The 20,981-nt window shown below is 35.3% G+C and overlaps 1 protein-coding gene across 2 annotated transcripts in view; it reads left to right on the top strand.

Annotated features, from left to right (window-relative positions):
• The window catches only part of ADGRL4 (adhesion G protein-coupled receptor L4), a 109,185-nt gene that overhangs the window by 43,018 nt on the left and 45,186 nt on the right, over positions 1-20,981 (top strand). For both annotated transcript variants that reach the window (XM_021690081.1, XM_021690080.2), the window contains one exon: positions 14,566-14,718. In XM_021690081.1, coding sequence (XP_021545756.1) covers positions 14,566-14,718 — 153 coding nt within the window. The remainder of the gene's footprint in view (positions 1-14,565; positions 14,719-20,981) is intronic.

Here is a 20,981-nt window from a genome sequence, read left to right as displayed (position 1 = left end):
CAGATCACTGGTCCAGAAAATAAGGCATCAGGTATTTTCCCAGAGTCTGTACTATTAGCTAAATCATCTTCACACTGCTCAGTGTACCTAACCAGTGGTATAAGGCTACAAAACTGATGGAGGAGAGCAATTTCTAACTGACCCTTAAGGCAATTATTTTAGGGTTGGAAGCGTGATATTTGATTACACCTCGTATCATTTTCAATTTAAAGAGCTATAAATTACTCACACCTTTTTTTGAATGGCAACAAGTTTTAAATCAATGAACTCTTGGGCGCCTGGGTGGCTCAGTTGGTTAAGCGACTGCCTTTGGCTCAGGTCATGATCCTGGAGTCCCGGGATCGAGTCCCACATCGGGCTCCCTGCTCAGCAGGGGGTCTGCTTCTCCCTCTGCCCTCTTCCCTCTCGTGCTCTCTGTCTCTCATTCTCTCTCTCTCAAATAAATAAATAAAATCTTTAAAAAATAAATAAATAAATAAATAAAATAAATCAATGAACTCTTCTGAGAATTGAAGAAATGTCCATATGTTTATTATATGCCCCATAAAACAGTGTTTCTTTACATGTTTTAATTATTTCTTGGGGCCATGATTTTATTATGTATAAACTTTATTTTTATTTTTTTACTAAGAAATCCTATAAAACAGTCAAGTGACTGATAATTTGAGACCAGCCAGACATAAATGATAAAATAATAGTTTTGTGACATGCTTTATGATAAAAGCAGACTTATCTTAAAATATAAACAAATGTCATATTTAATCCTGCTAGTATGAAAACTAGGAATACAAGATTTATTTTTCACAGTCCCAAAGTAGATCTCAAATATCTAAATCCAACTAGAGGTTTCTGTCTCACTAAAGACACTTCAAAAGGCAGAGAAAGAGAATCTTGGCAGCCCTCTGGAAGTGAACATACCCCTAAATAGGCAGGGTCAGAGGAGTTTGGGAACAGGTAGGAAGAGCACACAGGTGCACAAAGGAGCAAAGTGGGGTCGGGGCAAAGGAAATATGAAGTATGAATTGTCTACGGAACAGCACAGTCTCTGTTGCAGTTTACTGAACAGCACAGTCTGTTGCACTCTGACTGCTAGTATGATTTATTCCTCTTACAAACCACATACCAAGTGATAAACATACCAAGCATACCAAACAAACCGCATACCAAGTTGATAAAAATGGTATGACATACTCAGATCTGGGTGCAAATGAGAAGACTCAGTATTATGATCTCCTCATTGGACAAGCATTTATTGTGCTTCTACTATGTAGCAGATACATACAAATGTCTGAAAATACAAATATCAATAATTTATGGTGCTTTTCCTTGATAACCTCGGTTTAAAATCAAGGACGTATCTGTAGGGAGTTCATCAACTTATAATAATAAAATATGGGAAACTTGTTTTAATAATAATAAAATATGAAAACAAGTTTTTATGTATACCATACTTTTGCATATCAAGTTTACTTAAGAAAAGGTAAGCTTCCATGGCCATTTTTTCTCAAGCAAATTGGCACTATATTTTGTATTAATCAAAATTTATTTGATTAGCTTTATATAGCCACAGATTTTTGAATATGTTCTCACCATTATTGTACTTTATCTTGTACATTTTGAGATATCTGACAGATTTGAAAGGATATGTCACCAAAATGATGGAAAAATCATTGAAATTAAATTTCTGTATTTTTTCTTTTAATGAATAAAAACTATGTATGTTATATTTACACAGACATATATATACATATATATATTAGTTATAAAACAAAATACATAAATGACAGTTCACTATAATTTTTGAAGAATGTATGATATGATTTATGGCAAATATCTAAAGAAAAAATGTCATCCTGACATTGTCAAGATAAAGTTTATGCTTGGATGGAGAAGACAGGGAGAGAAAGGAATCAAAGATGTCTTCAACACGGGTCTGCACAAGGACTCACAAAATAATGGTGTGGATAAAAAGAACTTGAGGGAGGCAAAATGGCTGTCATCTTTGAAGAGGAAGATAATAAATTAAAAGTTTCCATAGTTAATTTAGGGAATTGTTGAAGGAGATAAGTAGGAATATCTAGTAGCTATTGAATTAAAATGCAGAGAGAGATCAAGATGTAGGAAAAAAAAAAAACCTAGGAGTGTCCCCAGGGGTAATAGTTGAATACAGAGAGTGAATGTAATCTCTAAGGACAAAGGGCTGCTAACTGAGGCGTATTAAGGATGCATTAAATGTTGATTGCAGATAGCCTGAAATCCTGCCCATGCTTTGCTCGCTGGACCCAGTACTACAATTAAAGGATTTGAAAAATGAGTGTTAGGCTCTTGCCCTACCAAAAATTAAAATATAACATAGATTTGAACATTTAAATTCTATTTTTTAATATTAATCAGTCTGATATCAAGATGCACCTATTGACTGATAGAGAAATAAGTTGTGTTTTTTGCCATTTCTTTCTCAGAAATTAACACAGTCATCGGGAAGAATATCACTCAGACATGGGACAAGCAAAATCCTAGTTTAATTAAAAAAAAAATACAGACAAAATTAATAGTTTTTGCATTTCAACACCATCTCTCACACCCAAATGTAGTAAATATGGAGGTAAAAGTTGTAGTCACAAGTTATGGAAGGCAGCATATCATCATTATACTATGTACAGTTGGGTGACAGAGGTAATCCCAAATAATATTAGAATGGAATGTGAAAGATGATTAGAGTCAATTTTATGATACAGTAAAGAGAGTACTATGTAGTCGTATGGATAAATGTTTAAACTTTTAGTAAGTGTAGATTGGATATAGGGTTTTTTTTTTTTTAAACATTTTATCACATTGCTCAAGTGTCATAAAATTAATGGCATTTTAAAATCAAAGAAACAAGGTCTCATTAATTGTTAAATCAGGCTGCCAGTGATATAAGTATATACTTTGATAGTAAATGTGTCATCCCTATTTTCTTGGTTCATTGATTTATTTTCAAGTTTGCTTTAAACTTTAGGTACATTTATTATTAACAAAATATAGCTGAATTTCATCTGTAATCTAATCTAATAAAATGTGTCTTATAATGGGAAATATAGGTTTTTTGCATTTAGTGTAACAGTTGGTAAATTTGAAAAATATTTTTATCCCAGCAAAATTATTTCATGTTAGGTATTTTATTTTACTTAGTTATAGTTTCATTTATTTCCTCTTAATTTTAACTTTGCAATTTACTAGTCACCCCTCTTTGTTTTTTTGAAAATTCAGTTGTGAATTTTCAGTTCATTTCCTATGAAGGGGCCAAGGGCAGAACACCCCAAGATGGGGCCACTTTAGCATGAAGATTCTTTTGAGTTAAAAAGCAATCAAAACCAAGTAGATTCAGGAAAAACTCTTTACCTCCCCCTTAAATTCCTAAAAAGAATTTAGATAAAGGACATGCTCTAGGAAGAGAGCTGTTACCCAAGATAACTATGTTATACTACAAACTAGGTATAGTAGACAGGAAAGAATCTAGCAAGGCCTGTTCAAAGTCCTCTATGACCCACTGATTCTGAGTGGCCCAACAAACATTTATCAAGCATTTACCCTTGTTGTGATGAGCACTGTGTAGTATAGGAAAGTGATGAATCACTAAATTCTACATCTGAAACCAATTTTACCATATATGTTAACTAACTATAATTTAAATAAAAACTTGAAATCTAAAAGCAAACAAACAAAAAATTTACTCTTTTTCATCATCCTGTGAATTGCGTTCTTTCCCTGTGAAGTCCCAGACCCTAACCTCTTTCTCCTTAGTTCAGAATGACATAAATACCTCATTTTGCCTGACTGTCTTTGGCATTTCCATGTCTGGGTGGATTCCCCCATACATACACTATTAAATTTGATTTTCTCCTGTTCATCTGCCTCATGTCAATCTGATTCTTAATCCAGCTAGAAAGCCCTTGAATGGGATAGGAAATTCTTGCTCCCCAACACCTATTCCTGGTACTCAGAATCAAATCCATATTTTTACACTTTACTAAAATTAGGTAACAACACTTCCTTTCTGCAATGTGCTTTGCTTGCCCACTGTACCCTATTTTCACCTTGACAAAAGTGATATCAACTCTATGAACTCAACTACGTCCCTACTATTAGTTTTTCCTCTCAGTAAATGTAAGAATCCCAATTATCTCTTATTTTGCACATTCCTAATCCTACAATCATCATTCATTTGAATTTATATATTGTAGGGTTGCTCATATCTACCATTATTGCACCTCAATCTAATCTTCCTCTGTGTTGAGGCCTGTCTACTAAATTACATTATTATTTGATTAAAACACTATCTTGAATGTTTACCACACACAGAGTACATGGGTGGGTGACCTACTCTCTGAATCCATGCATTTCTACAAATGTGAAAGATTTCTTTAGCTGGTTAGAGAACTATAGGATCAGTTATTTTATCCCAGTGACTCACACATGCTATCCCATTGCCCCTCAGTTATGTTAGTGAGAATCTGATACTATTCTAATCATTTTTCCTTTGTTAACTGGCAACTTTTTTTGGTAACTGAGAGCTGGTAAGATTTTTCTCTCTATCATTGATTTGATTTTCCCCTTGAATATGTATTGCTTTAATGATTAGAAACAAAAATCAATAAAACTAGTTTCTCAAAACCTATTTTATAACCATCATTGAAGTACCAGAAAGACTATAAGAGTGTTATTCATCTTTACTATTATAGTTAATAGATACAACAGAATGAAAAAAAAATTAGAGTCATTGATTCATAATTTGAAATACATGTATGAGGATTTTTATCCTATCTTCTGCAGCCAATGAGCAAGAGAAGTGGCTTCCAGTGTCTAGAGAAATAAGATGGCTTGTTTTCTTTTTTGCCTACTCTACTTATACTTAGTTTTGTTGTTTGCTCTAAAATGTGTTTTAATAGTTCTGACAAAGAGAGGACCAAAAAATGATCATAACATAAAATGGGAACATCTTCTTAAGTGTTACATTTCCTTCAGAAAATAAATAAATGCAAAAACAGCCAGAGACCATTCTATACATTGGGCAGGGGTAAGGGGGGGCATATATATATATCCTTAGAAAAATCTGATCCATAATCAAAGGCACACTTTTCCTTTCAAAAAACTTGAAATGATATTTATTGTTTCAAACAGTTTAAAAAACACATTTTCACTGAAGAAATTCTTTAAAATAATGAATACCCAGTGGAAAAACATGATTCTTGTGTAATCCAACTTTTCTTACCATGATAATTCTGACATTTTGCATTTAATATATCTGACTTTTCTGTACTAAATTGGACTTATTAAATCAGTGGTCATGGGAAACATGAGTTTATACTGTGTGGTATAATCAACAATGGAAAAATATCTTCAATACTGGATTTACTTATTTTTTATCTGTCTTCCTAATAATTCTGCAAATGTGAGTCTGTGTATGTGGAAGGGTGGGTTATGTGTGTATCATATTCTGGCCTGCACTTAAAGATTCAGGTGCTGAAGAAATTCCTAGAGCGGAAGAAAAATGTAACTCTTTCTTTTCCTTGTCTTAGATAGAGGATGTAATGACATCATTTCAGTGTGGAAACAATAACTCCAGTTCTTTTCTTGGCTGGCTGAACCCATTCTAATTCCATTGTAGTTCTTTTATCTTTCCCTTCTCCTGACCTCTTTTCCCCCTTATCTATATGTTTACCTTAACATTCCCAAGAAAAGTACAAACCGCAGAAAGTCCATAATTGAGGAGGCTAATAATGATGATTTTTCTAAGTTCATTAGAGCGTTGGGCATGAGAAGGGAATTGCCCATGCTACTGGAAACAAATGAGCCCAGCAGGCTGCCTTGGGGAGAAAAATAGAAGAAAAAAAAATAAAAATAAAGCTTTGGCATTGCTCTACCTTTGACATAGAGGGCCTGTTTCACAAGGAGTCACATAATAGTTATAGTCATTTTAGTGTTCAAATTTACGGAGCAATACTGGCAATCATGTCCAGAGGGAGAATGTGTGTAGAACCGATGCTGCTGTTAAGGTTCTGTGGCTTTCAAGTTGTTATAATCCATTTGAGCCCCTCCAATAATATCTCAAGGGCTTGGAAAAGAGAGGATAATATTTTCTCTTTTTTAATTATTTTTCCCTGACTGAGGTCAATGGATTAACAAAAATGGAACACAAACTCAAATATTGTATTCAGCTTCTGGAATGCCAGTGTCTTATAAAACCACAAAAAACTTATAAAATTCTACTTTATTATACTGAAAGTCATATAATTATATGGTTTGTTGCAAAAAACGTGTCATTACTTGGGTAGTTGATATTACTCTTGAATTTAGAGAATTAGATGCCCATTAATTGAGCCTTGTTTAGAAGACCACTTTATGACCAAGTACACCTCACTCTACAATGCAGAGATATAAGGTAGAGCCAGCTAGTCTTAAGTACAGAAACTGTGTACAATAGATTTTCTCTCTAAAATGCATGATTTAGCCCATCTGAGGTTTCGTTTTGTCATAAGTAAACTAGAGATAATACCAATCATTGTGTTATTGTAACAATTAAATAAAATGAGCCATCTAGCAGAATGTCTGAGAAATGTTTTCTCTCTTCTTTCAGATTATTAGGTATAAATCACACTGATACAGTTTTTTATATAAGCCCACAATAACAAAATGAGTAGCTAACCACCAACCACAGGAACAAGTTGCCCAAAAGTATGTTGAGAGAGGATGCTTCTAGCATTTACATCTGTTTATTACTTACACTCCTGTGTGGTCTTCTGGTAAGCTGGACTGAACCATGTGGAACCCCAAAGATTTTTCTGGCCAACATTGGGAACGAAAATAAGCTAAGGGGCTTTCTTGGTACCTGTTCTCGACTCTCACATCCTAACCTCTGGACTGTATTACTCAGTTGGTCGGAAGAGCCAAACCTAAGTAAAAACATAGGAAGAACAACAACAACAGCAACAACAACGCAAGGAATGTGCAATAATCCACAACCACATTCATTAAAACTACTGAGATCAAAGTAGATGGAGTCAGGAGACAGGGTCCACCTAGAGATAAGTGTAAAGAAAGACAGCAAGCTTGCTCCTTGCACTAGAGCTGAGTAAATGCCAGGCTCTTGATTCTGATGAATCCTCTGGAAGAGGAGGGAGCCTTGAGTGTTACCTCGTGATTAAATAATTTACGGGTATATGATTGACTGTCCAATTGTTAATACTATCTTAATATCCTAAAGGCACCTCAATCTTTCCTTGTTCAAAAGCAAACTCCCTCCTTAGCCCGAAAGGAAGCTCCTCTTCTGCTTCTCCCTGTCCTGGTAAGTGGATCAATTTATCAGCCAAATTCCTCCCAGTGGGAACCTGGGAGTCATCCCTGCCTTCTCCCTCTCCAACTAACTCATATCCAGTTAGTCTGTAATCCCCACTGATATTTTAAAAATTATTTTATTATAAAAAATCCAAACACACAAGAGTAAAAAAAATAATAATAATATAAAGATCCACATGTAGCCATTATCCAGTTGATACAATTTTCAATTCATGCCTAATCTCGTTTAATCTTAACCACTTTCCTTTCTCTCCCCACATCCCTGATTTTTAACCCCTAAATATTTCTGAAATATAACCTACCCCACTTTCTCCTTGATTCTGCTTTGGTTGGTTCTTCATGTCTTGTAGTGTTCTGCCCGGTCTACCGGGATCTTAGCTAATTTTCCTTATCTTTCCAAACCTGTTTTGAAATTCAAATCTAATCAGATTTCTCCACTACATAAATCTGATGATGGTCATTTTTTTACCCACTGAATATAGCCCCAAATTCTTAGCAAGTGTTTTTCTGAGTTTAGGCCATGCCTACCTGCACAGAGTCTTGCCCTTCACCCTCTACCCTCATACCCAGTGTTCTACAACATAGCTCTGTTGTAAAGTATGCTGCTGGTGCAGGCCTCCAGGCCTTGGGGTAAGCCCTTTCCTTTGAAAGGATTACTGGGGACCCCTTTAGTTTGTCTAAATTCTTATACTTCAGTGACTGGCTCCAGCATCCCCTCCTCTTCTAAACCTTTCCTGTAAATAACCTCCACCCTTCTATCCTGAAAACTTGCCCAGGGAAACGTTCTCCTTTCTGAGTTACCACTGTACTGCTAAATACCCCCTTGTGTTTGTTACACACACCGCAATAATTTGGGCCTTTGTCCATCTTCTCCAATAGCCATGGATCCTGTTGGGTTACAGGATGAGGATGCTTTTGTTCTTGCAGTGCTCAACTCCGTGTGTTCGACATGAACCATGAAAAATTTTTGCTGAAGGAATGTTAATATTTCTCTTAACAGTTTTTGATAAATTTTAAAAAAATTATCTCCAACTTAATGGTGTAATGATGAATTTTTCAAGTGATATTCTAATCTAAATGTTTATTTTATAATCCTAGAAGAAGGATTAAATATAGAGTTACAGAGAGTGGGTAACATAACTGGTCAATTGATTTGAACAATGGAAATTAGAGCACAAAAGAAGCAGGCTTCTATTTTCCTATATTATATCCATCCAAAGAAACTTTCTCCTTGAAAATTAATTATTATGAATTTGGACACTGGAAAGTTTAAGGCTATTTAAATACTTGAAATTTATATATTACTTCACGAAGATAATTTCTTGCCTATCTCCACTATCTTGGGGGAAGAGAGGAGGTTACTTTCAGATAAGTGCTATTTTATGAAACAAGATTTGACTCAGACCATTAGGGAATTAGTCCTTATTGTATATCCAGTCCAGAAGATTGGGAGAGAGATAACAAAATACTTTTATTTCCCAATTCTTGATAAGAAAGCTAAGAGGTCAAGTGCTCAAAACCACACAGTAGAGAAAGACACAAAAATCATTGTTAATCTCCTTTTTCTGCCTATTAATAACCTTACCCAAGACTTTAAAAAATGTGTTGGAGTCCAGTAACTTATTGCCACGTTAATTTATTTTTAGAAACATAATCAGTTGATATAAAGTGTCTCATTTTCTTGGACTCTGACCAATACCTCAGACCTAGTGAGTCCTTTTTCTCTGTATTTTTGCATATCATTTTTCAGCTATAGACCACAAGGGATACAATCTTTCTCGTTCTCTATATTACCAATAACTGATCTGAGGGCACAATTTCTTTTAAAGTTAATATAAACTTCTCCCAGTATGCTGTAAAAGGAGTCAAATTTTGAGATAAAAATTGAAACTTTTATTTTAATAAGAACTCAATTATATGCTCCTGTGTTAACTTGCTTTAGAATGTGAACTCTGACAGCAGGGCACATATCCTGACTTTTTGATTAATTTTTACTTATTTCCCAGTATAGACCATATTCACATTTGGGAACTAGGAGACTCCATAAATATTTGAGTAACTAAATGACTGAATCAAACCCCGTGTTATGAAATATTTTTCTTTTACTTGATTTAGATGATTGTGTTCAATTTGTGAGCTACTCTCAGTTAATTTTAATAGTTTTTTGTGTATACATACATAAACATATATGCTTGCTCTGAGTATATGTGTATATATTGTCATTAGAGTTATAGAATATATCTTGTATACAGAATAAATTAATAATTAAATACACACATGTTAATAAAGTATTACTTCTTAATGAAGTATTAACTTATAGCACAGTTTATATAAAGCCATTCAAAATTTATCTTACTTGGGGTGCCAGGGTGGTTCAGTCAGTTAAAAATCTGCCTTCAGCTCAGGTCATGATCTCAGGGTCTGGGGATCAAACCCCTGTGTCAGTCTCCCTGCTCAGGAGGGAGTCTTCCTCTCTTTCTCCCCCTTCCCCTGCTCATGCTTGCTCTCTCCTCTGTCTCAAATAAATAAAATCTTAAAAAATAATAAAATAAATTACTGAAATTTTAAAAATTGAACTGTGGGAGGGGCGCCTGGGTGGCTCAGTCGTTAAGCGTCTGCCTTCGGCTCAGGTCATGATCTCCAGGTCCTGGGATCAAGCCCCGCATCAGGCTCCCTGCTCAGCGGGAGTCTGCTTCTCCCTCTCCCTCTGCCTCTCCCTACTGCTCCTACTCTCTCTCTCTCTCTGTATCTCTCTGTCTCAAATGAATAAATAAAAAAAAAATTCTTTAAAAAAAATTGAACTATGGGAAAACTAATTGTAAGATCTTACATTATAAAGTTTTTACAAATATCTTTATTATTATACCTGTGTAAAGATAAGTGTTTTAAACTGGCTCCCAGATCAGAAGCTCCCTTCCACATAGAGAAGAGATAACATTACACACTAAGGCCAGGAAGCTGTTAAGAATTTTAAGCAGGGTGTTAACAGGACCAGATTTCTAGCAATTTAAATAGCAATAGTAATATTTTTTAAATAAGGAAATTAACATCCTGTACATAGTGCTTACTACATGCTAGGCACCACTCTAAGAATTGTCTGAACATCAATTTCTTTAGTCCTCTTGACAATTTTCTGAGGTAGTCATAACGTATTTTCCATTTTACAGTAATCTCTCTATCACAGTGACTAGCACATAATAAACACTCAATAAATGGTAGCTATTACCACTATGAACTCTTTTATAATGTAGTATTTAAGAAAAATGAGATCACTTTGACATTCAGAAAGCTCCAGGCTTGAATCAGACTTTGCCACTTATTAGTTGTGTGCCTTTGGGCAAGGTAATCCAACTTTTTATATTTCAGTTTTATTTGTAAAATAGGAATCATGTCTGCATCATTAGGTTTATATGAGGATTAAAAACGAGTGTCAGATAATGTGTATGAAGTGCTTAGTACAATGCCTGGTTCATTGGGAGCCTTCAGTGAATGGTAGTAATCATGTCAGACAACCATGTCTTAAAACGTGCTCCCATGGACGCCGCAAGTTAGGAAACTACCCTGCAGTCAGGTGGGAGGTGAAAAGACATCAACTATATTATTTCCTTCTCCTTCCATAACATTTTTTAAGAGTTCCATAATATGTAAAATTATGTCCAAATAGAATTATATAAAAATGTAATGCATGAAAACCTCATCCTTTCAGACTCCATAAATCTCTTCTGCCCTCTTTCCCCAATCGAGCAAAAGGAATAAGGCCATCATTTACTCTTGCAGAGTCTTCTTTCACCACATATGCATTTCTGTGTTCTCTGCTTACCCCTCCCCTCTTGTCAAGATGCCCAGATTCTGAAGGGCAGAGGCAGGGCCATGGTTCTTCTTTTAGCCTCCGTAAGAGGCACAATATCAAAATATCAAAACAAATTGAAAACATACAAAATAAATGATTGGCCAAGGGAAGAGTAAAAGCTATTAATGCAATGGATATGCCTAATTTAAATGATATTTATTGATTAAGGAAATTACAGTAACTTCAAAAATATAATGTTATCTTCCCTTTTGTGTTCCAGTCAATTAATTTATGTGTGTTTGGTATTAATCAACTAGATTTTCTTATATTTGGTAAATTTTTTTGGTATTCATATATGTCTGCTTTCATTATTCAAATGTCATTGTACTCATGAAAGAATAAATATGGCAGAAAGCTCTGACTATTCAAAATCTTTTCTTTCTTCTTCCTGGCCTATGGCCACCAGCCTCCCTTATAGTCAAGTGTGGCCATGTGAATGAATTCTGGTGAATAGAATGTGGACCAAAGTGATGGATGACTCTTTTATGCCCTATTCTCCCCTAACTCCCTACCTGGATCAATACAGAGAGCCTGGAGGCCCTATGGGGTGGTGGAGCCATTAGATGAAACAAGCCCGTGTCCCTGAACCATTGTGAAAGAATGACCGGAACACTAACCTTGCTCTCTGACTAGAGCAGTAAATAATCTTTTTATTGTACTGAGCCATTACATGTTTGGATACATTTATAGCACTTAGCCTATATAATTAATACAATAAGTCAAAGTGATAAAGCATATAAATATTAAAATAAAATTATGGAATAGGACTATATAGGTTGAATATCTTGAAAGGATAGGATTTGCAAATCTTACCTGACCTGTCCATAGTAGTCATTTTTGAAAAAAAAAAAGAGAGGAATTCACCCCTAGTTTCTACCATATGTTAACATCTATGCATATATCCTTACTGTTTGAAAATGAGTAAGTGGAAATAAAATTTAAGTTAAAAATAGAATGCAGGGGTGCCTGGGTGGTTCAGTTGGTTAAGCTCAAATCATGATCTCAGGGTCCTGGGATCAAGCCCTGCTTGCAGGGAGGCTGCTTGTCCCTCTCCCTCTGCCCCTCCCCCCACGAATGCTCTCTCTGTCTCTCTCTCAAATTAAAAAAAAAAAATAGCATGCAAATAAAGTCTCCATTTTCCTTCGGAAATCTACCTCAGTCTCGTTCCATCTCTCAAAATAGACCCATAATTCATTTGATAAATTCTTATTATACATTTTGGCATTTTAAAATAATTCTCACAGAAGCAGCAGGATGCAACATTTAAGAGAACAGGCTTTGGAACCAAACTACCTGGCTCTGCAACTGAATAGCTGTGTGATGTTGGCAAGTTAATGTTTCTCTCTATTCCTTCTTTTCTTCAGCAGTTAGAGGGGATAACAATGGTACCTTCTCCTAGACCTTACATAAGGATTCAATGAATTCATATTTATAAAACATTTGGAAAAATCTCCAACTCTTAGTTATCACCGTATGTCTGCAATAGCCTGTGTACAAATTAAATGTCATACAGTTCATTCTCAAAGAGAAATTAAACTTGGTTTGATAAAAATGGGGGATAAAAATTAAAGATATTTTTCAAACTTGTTTTTAGAGCGATTCCCCTATGGTTTCTCTCTGTGCTCCCCAATTTGGCTTCCCTCTACCTTCAGAAGTATTTCAGTTACCTAATGCTTGCTTCTTTGCCCAACATTCTGTCTTCCTTTTCATGACCTGTCTTCTCTCTAACCAGTACTTACCTACCCTGGATTGGCCAGTTCGGGTCCATTTGTTTCCAAAGGCTGCCTTGAAAACTAGCACCAACTTGGAGGCTCAAAACAACACAAACGTAGCGTCCCCAGTTCTGGAAGCTAGAAGTCTGAAATCAAGGTGTTGGAAAGGTCATGTTCCCTCCAAAGGGTCTAGGGAAGAATCCTTTCTTGTCTCTTTCTAGCTCCTAGTGGTTGCCAGCTATTCTGTTCTTGGCATCCCTTGGCTTGCAGCTGCATCACTTCAAGCATCACTCTGTTTCCACATAGCCTTCTCCTCTATGTCTTCATGTCCAAATTTCTCATATATTTAATTATAAGGATACCAGCCACTGGATTAGGGCCCACCTAATTCTGTGTAACCTCGTCTTAACTTGGTTACATCTGCAAAGGTCCTGTTTCTAAAGTCATACTCACAAGACACAGGATTAGGACTTGAACATATCTTTTTGTGAGACATAATTCAACCCACAAGATTTTTTTTTAAGTTTTTTTTTTTTAAAGATTTTATTTATTTATTTGAGACAGAGAGAATGAGAGACAGCATGAGAGGGAGGAGGGTCAGAGGGAGAAGCAGACTCCCTGCCGAGCAGGGAGCCCGATGCGGGACTCGATCCCGGGACTCCAGGATCATGACCTGAGCCGAAGGCAGTCGCTTAACCAACTGAGCCACCCAGGCGCCCTCAACCCACAAGATTTAGTGTCACCTGAAGATATTCTCTTTCTCCTCCAGCCTATTATGATCTCTTCTGAAAAGCACTTATTTTCTGTTTTATTTACTTGACAGGTAGTATAAATTTGCTTTCTGATTTTTTTTTTAAAGATTTTTTTTTATTTATTTATCTGAGAGAGAGAATGGGAGACAGAGAGCACGAGAGGGGGGAGGGTCAGAGGGAGAAGCAGACTCCCTGCCGAGCAGGGAGCCCGATGCGGGACTCGATCCTGGGACTCCAGGATCATGACCTGAGCCGAAGGCAGTTGCTTAACCAACTAAGCCACCCAGGCGCCCCTGCTTTCTGATTTTTACAAAGGCTTATGAACCTATATAGTTTCTGATAAATTGTATTAAATTCTAGAAGGTAGGGACCATGGACTATGATATGTTTTTTTGTATGCTCTTCTATAAGACTATAAAATGCACATAGTATTTAATGAATAAATTCATTAATAAGTGAAGAGATGTCAACCTAGTAATGCAAAATTCTTCTAGGGAATAAGTAATAAAAATAAATGGTACATGATTAGAGCATGTCAATTTGTAATCTCTGATGTTTTAACTTATGGTATGCTTTTGACTAATTATAGAGAGTATTGTAAATTTACAAAGGGGTATAATGTATTGACATTATTATTATTAAATTACATATAAAATTTGGAACATGTTCCGATATATTTTCAATAACTATGTTCAGTGTTTTCAGAAGAGATTCTATTTGCTTTGCAACTACAAAGGAAGTGTCACATTATAAATAAAAATAAGTGTGGAATGTGTACTGTTAACTTTTCCTAAATATTGACATCGCATTACATTAAACTATTTAACAGTCACAGTTCCCAAATACTGGTGGAAAATATTAGAAATTAATTTCAATTATATAAAAATAATGTTTTAAATTGATATTTCCACAGATGATAATGAGTGTGGAAATTTGACCCAGCCCTGTGGTGAAAATGCCAACTGCACTAACACAGAGGGAAGTTACTACTGTATGTGTGCCCCTGGTTTCAGATCCAGCAGTAACCAGGACAGGTTTATCACTAATGATGGAACCATCTGCATAGGTAAGTTTGACTACCTAACTTAAATTTGTACCTATTTCTTACTGCTTATTACCTCCAGAGGTTAGATATTATCTGGACCAAATTCTACCAGTCCCTGAGTGCACCCTAGTTGTGTAATACTTTTAGAAACTTCATCAATTCCTTTAGTTCTCTAATGCTATATAATCAGATACTATGGAATATTTATCTAAGGATGTAAGGAAAATATTTTGGGGGAGAAAATCAAGCAGTTTATGAGAAAAAAAATCATGAAAGTATGAGATCTAGCATGGTGACAAACAACAGAGTAGATGTTTACACTTTAATATGTTGACTCAAGAAAATTATCATTTGCATGGCAAGATATTGATGCTTTTATAAATATGCACTCTGAGATGGGCTCCACATTTTCTCAGAAAATATTCAGAAAGGCATTAGTTATAAAAGAATTGTTCTAGTGCTTTTAGTATTGTCTGCTGAAAGGTAGTTACACTGAAGACCTGCATGAAGTGTAACTATTAATGTTCAGAAAAACTAATGTTTTTAGTTTCTAAGTAGAGTCCTATTTAGAAAATCATTTCAGGCTTACTAAAATGTCCTCTGGAATGATAATAATTTCAACGAAATCCCTATGTGAAATTATTCTGAGTCTGAAGAGAGTATCTAGAAGTTTTTAAATGTCCTTCTATTATAATTTGGTCATGCATTTGATATACCAGATCCTACAATATTTGGATTACAGTCTGAGAAAAAAAGATTGTTTAGTAAATTCAAAAAGATGAACAATTTTCAGAGGCAAATTCTCTGGAGCCAAAGACTTGAAAACAAGTTATAAATCATCTTTGTCATGGTTTATACAAAACTGTCCAGTTTACCAACAATTAGCTTAATTTATTATGGCCGATAGTAATCTGCAAAATTAATACATGAACTGAGGCCCTGAGAGTGAAGTCATTGGCCAGGAGAAGAAATTAGACTAGAAACCAAGACCCTATATGCAACATGGACAAGGGTAATATGCTGCTTCTACTTTACATAGTTAGATAAAAGAGAGATATTGAAGTTAATCTAGATCACATCGAAGGCTTTGATTAGTTCCCTACTGAGATTCTCGTCAGTAAGCTAAGGAGAAATCTAACAATGTTATTAACACATGATAAGTTAGGAGACAATGTTCAAAGAAACTTTATCAGTGAAATGTCTGTATCAAAGAAATTATCTTGTCTCATGTACCTATGGTTTCACAATATTTACTCTGCTAAATAAACAGAAAACAATGTATTCTCATTTGATACCCAAGGGATGTGGAGGCTAGTCCAGATTCACATGTTTAGGATAAAGGGAGGATTAGAATCACAGTCTTGTATCTGGAAAGGCATGGGAGGCAAAAATGGGTGGCCATCTAAATCTTATGCATTGATCTGAATCATGCAAATGCAGTGGATCATGTTTTTGCAAGGGCATAAAGGATTTAAAATATGAGAAAATAGGACAATTTTTGTTGAACGATTTTTTTTTAGTATTTTATTTATTTATTTGAGAGAGAGAGAGCATGAGTTGGGGGGAGGGGCAGAGGGAAGGGAGAAGCAGACTCCCCGCTGAGTAGGGAGCCCAATGTGGGGCTAGATTCCAGGACCCTGAGATCATGACCTGAGCCAAAGGCAGACCCTTAACTGACTGAGCCACCCAGACACCTTGTGTTGAAGGATAAATTTTATCTTTAGTGTTTTCAGCAAAAAGTTTTATAGTATATAACTTTACAGTATATTCAGGAAGTAATCTATGAAGCTCTGTCCAGAAAACTTGTAATATCTCACTATTTGTTCTCAAGCCCCTACTCTAGTTGCTAGTCTTCTTAGAATGTTATGTGTGTATGTTATGCATTTTACCTTTAGTTGTTAAGTTCTAATTATAGAGCTCTGTAAGCTTTACTAGAATTTTCCAGTTAGTGAAGAAATAGAACTTACAACATCTTAATCACTGGAATTTAATACAATTTTAACTATGCTCTCCATTCCCTCTTGTCTCTTGAAGACATCTGTCTTTTCATCTGAGCGTGTTTACTTTTAATATGCCTCAATTCACAAAAGGCTATATTTCTCTGTCTGTGTTCCCTACAAGTAGAGAATTCCTGTATTAGAAAAAAATTGAATCACAGACACAGAGAAAACACACGCACAAAGAGATGATTGAATGCCAACGTTTTATGGAAGTATAACAGATTTATAATTTCAGACTCTTTCTCCCAATACTCATTTATTATTGAGATACTGTGGAATGGGCCTAAGTTTTGGCTAATTCCCTTTTTAGCTATTTTAAGTAATGAGTAAACACAAGAACTATATTAAAACCCAGTACCCAACATTGAGTCCTTCAGCTTCTACCTGTTTTGTTTGATGGATTATTCACTGAAAAATTCATTCTCTGGAAAATGGTTATTTCTCACCAATTTTGTTGTCCTTAAGGATTAAGCTTTTTTGAGCAGCAGAACAGCTATATCTTTTTTTCCCCCTCTCTAGTCCTATAGTAATTTTCATTATGCACTATGATAATCTTCAGGGAATTTGAACAGAGAACTATAATTCTGTTTCCTTTTACGTTAGTATATCGCCTTGTACTGTATCACGTCTGATTTGAAAGTTTAGTTTATCCTTAAATTTAACATGTCTGGTAATTATACTCATTAAGAACCTCTATAAGTAGATAATGAAAAACCCTGATTCAGGGCAAGAAATGACCCAAGCAAAATTCTCTACCTTTAGTCTATATTCAAATACTGTTGTCCACAGAGAAGGTAATTTTGTTGCAGAAGGCTTTGAGGGAAGTTTAGCATCCTGAACATTTACTTTCCCTTGGAATTACAGTAAAACAGAATTTCAGATCCCTAGCTCCCGAGAGACCTGGTTCCAGGCTCATATTTCACAAATGGGAAAACCGAGGCATCCAATAAGATAGTGAATTCTCCCAAGGCCAAATGAGTACAACCCAAGAACTCCTTCACATTTACCACGTGCTGAAGAGCAGTGTTTACTGCTTATAATTTTGTATGTCTTATTGCCTTGGGTACGCTGATAATTTCAGATTTTTTTTTTGGCTTTGGATAATGGTAACATGCAGTTTTGTCTTTGCAAATTACTTTCAGTAATTGAATGTGTTATCTTTTTTTTCACAGTCTGTGAGTTAAACATTAGACAATTCAGTTATTGATGAAAATGATAAGAATCAAAACAATCATAGGACCATGTTTTGAAAGAAGATTATGATAAACTGCTGCTGGGTTGGCTCATTGTAAACATGAGAAACAAGCATAACTTCACTAATGAAAAAGGAGCAAGTGAATTTTTTGATGTGCAAAACAAGCAAATGATTGTTATGATGTGCTTACGCTTGGCAAAATCAAGTTATTAGTATTAAGCTGAGCGTTAGGTTGGTGGTAGAAAAAGCGGATCAGTTATTAAATATGGTATGTCAATTCTAGCCTGACTGAAATAATTACGTAATAGCAATTTAACTTTTACTAAGATGAGGTGGGGGTTCTTTTCCTCTTTTACATATCTGGGGAATACTAAGACATAGCAGTCTAATGAGACACTCATTATCGATCTGTTTTCTCCAAACCTACATATTCACAGGGCTCCTGCTATTAAGAAAACACACAATATGAATAGAATCACTGGGCCTATTATATCTTGGGCACAACTTCAAAACACCTTTACATACATTTCCTCATTTGTTAGAAAAAAGAATTCTTTTAAGGTAAAAGCTATTTTTTTATAGTATTACCTAAAGTCACAAGGCTAATGAGTATTATAACTAGGATTTGAATTAAAATCTTCTACAGGGCCTTTACCTGTAGGAAGAAGGATACATAGTGTTTTTATTAGATTCCAGCTAATGAGGCCGTGCAAGAGATTGCCAGAAAAGTGGGTGTAGATCTTGCTGCAAAATAGCAGTCATGTTCATTTTGGCATGGCATACTCTTTCAATATTTTATGATTCTCTCTATATTACTAGGTAGCAAGGGGCATAGAGTGATATGCTAACAAGTAGAGGCATAACCAGTTACTAGGTTAGATTCAATAAACAGAGTGAGAGGGACATCAAATTCAGCAAACCTCACTTCCACATTTGAGTAAAAAGTTATAAAATCAAAAAGTATAAGCAAGAAAAGTCCAAACAATTTGGAAAACATGACTTTCATGGGATGATTAAGATTTGAAAAGCATTACTTTGGTAGGTTAATTAATATTCTATATAACATTTGGAGTCAGAATATTAAAATTTGCATAATCCTAATTTTGAATGCTGGTCTCCCAGGAGACTACCTCCTTATTTTTTTTTTACAGATTACCATTTTGTTGCTTAGTGAATTCAGAGGTTGAAATACCCTACTTGGTCCAAGGCTGACATTTTGGGATAATAACTAGCTAAGCGAGCGGTGGTAGGAAGGCTTGAACTAGAGCAGAAACCCAACAAGCACCACGGATGTGGAGGATGCACAGAGAAAAACTAAAACACAGTTGGTTCTGAGCAACAAGATTATATACCCCTGTGTCCAGAATACAAAAGAGAGGATGGACGTTGAGTTTGCCAAGATTTGTATGTTGCTGGAGCACCTGGGTGGCTCAGTTGTTAAGCGTCTGCCTTCGGCTCAGGTCATGATCCCAGGGTCCTGGGATGGAGCTCTGTGTCGGGCTCCCTGTTAAGCAGAGAGTCTGCTTCTCCCTCTTCCACTCTCCCTGCTTGTGTTCCCTCTCTCTCTGTCAAATAAATAAATAAAAATCTTTAAAAAAAATATTTGTATGTTGCTTAGAGATGGATTTGGGACAACATTCCCAAGACAATTTGCACCTTTAAATAATTTTAAAATTGAGAGAAATCAACACCTCATTTCCTGTTAGCCATATAAGACATCTAAAAATAGGAAATGTGGGCATTCAGAAAACATAAGTTTCTTATTCATAAAATAAATTGTTCTGTTTATGATACCACATAGGTCTGTTCACATCTTCATTGGGGTGTTATCTCCATTTGGGTATAGTACATGCTACTTCTTCAGCCCTGCTCCAGAAAAGACTAGTCTTTTGTTTTCTTATATATTTTTTCTCACCTCATGGATTTCATGAAAAATAATAAACCCAGTCTGCACTTCCACATGGCTTCTTTTTTTTACCCTTACCTGGAATGCTTTCCTTGACGGTTCACTGTATCTTAAGAATCAACATGCTATTGCTTATGCCCTACTTTATTTTCTGTGTGTGTGTGTGTGTGTGTGTGTGTGTGTGTGTGTGGGAGTGGCGGTCTCTAAACACACACATACAGAAATGAGAGGAAGAGGATGAGGGTGCTAGGATAGTATTCCTGTTTCTTGAAAAGTAGTATACTTGGATCTCTGGGGAGTGCAGATTATGAATATATAGGTTTGGCAGAAGAACAAGGAGTTTTCTACCCCTTTCTTGGACCTATGACTTGTCTTCTTAAATCTAATACCATTGCCTTTCTAGCTAATGGACATTTCTTCAAGAACTACCAAGAGGCTACTGTCAGTTTCAGTTTTTCAGTGGTTTGAGTTTTAATGTTATTCTGTGCCTTCATTGCATTTTTGAAGTGAAAAATTAGGATCAACTACTTTTAAGATAACTAGCTAGATGACCTTTTAAGTTGGACTTTGATTACTCCCCTTTTTTTATGGCAAACAGTATTGTGGCACTCTATTAGTTTTTTAAAAAAATCAAATTTTATACTTAAGATTACAGGTTTATTCATTAATCTAACATAGAGTATCTCTAAGATGTCAGAGCCAGGCTGGGAACACAAAAATCTTTGCATTAGCTTAAGGTAATGATCTGGACTCTTCTGTTCCTTGGAATCATTCCCTATTGGAACTCTGCCTACTGGCAGAGTATTTATACTCTATTTATAACTTTAAGACATATTTCACTGCAGTATGTAAAATTTTAAATTAAGAATATAAATTATATGAGCTTAAAACCTAACATTTTTACTGTGACTCTGATATATGACTACTGAAAATCTAAGACTTAATTCTGTACAATTTGTTACTTTATCTATGATGACTGTGTATTCAGAATCATAGTAAAAAATAACCTGCACAAAAGTAATAAGTTGTGGTAAAATTTTAAGGGAGTTGAATCACACATTTGCTAATTTTTAGAATAACTTACGTGCAAAAATCAAGCTTTGGAAAGAAAATGTGCTATTCTTTTTTATCCTCCAGATTAAACTGAGCTGTTACAATCAATTTAGTTTAATAGTAGAAAACA

Source organism: Neomonachus schauinslandi, chromosome 4 (genome assembly GCF_002201575.2).
Source record: "Neomonachus schauinslandi chromosome 4, ASM220157v2, whole genome shotgun sequence".
Taxonomy (NCBI): Eukaryota; Metazoa; Chordata; class Mammalia; order Carnivora; family Phocidae; genus Neomonachus; species Neomonachus schauinslandi.
This window is presented reverse-complemented; position numbering and strand designations above follow the sequence as displayed.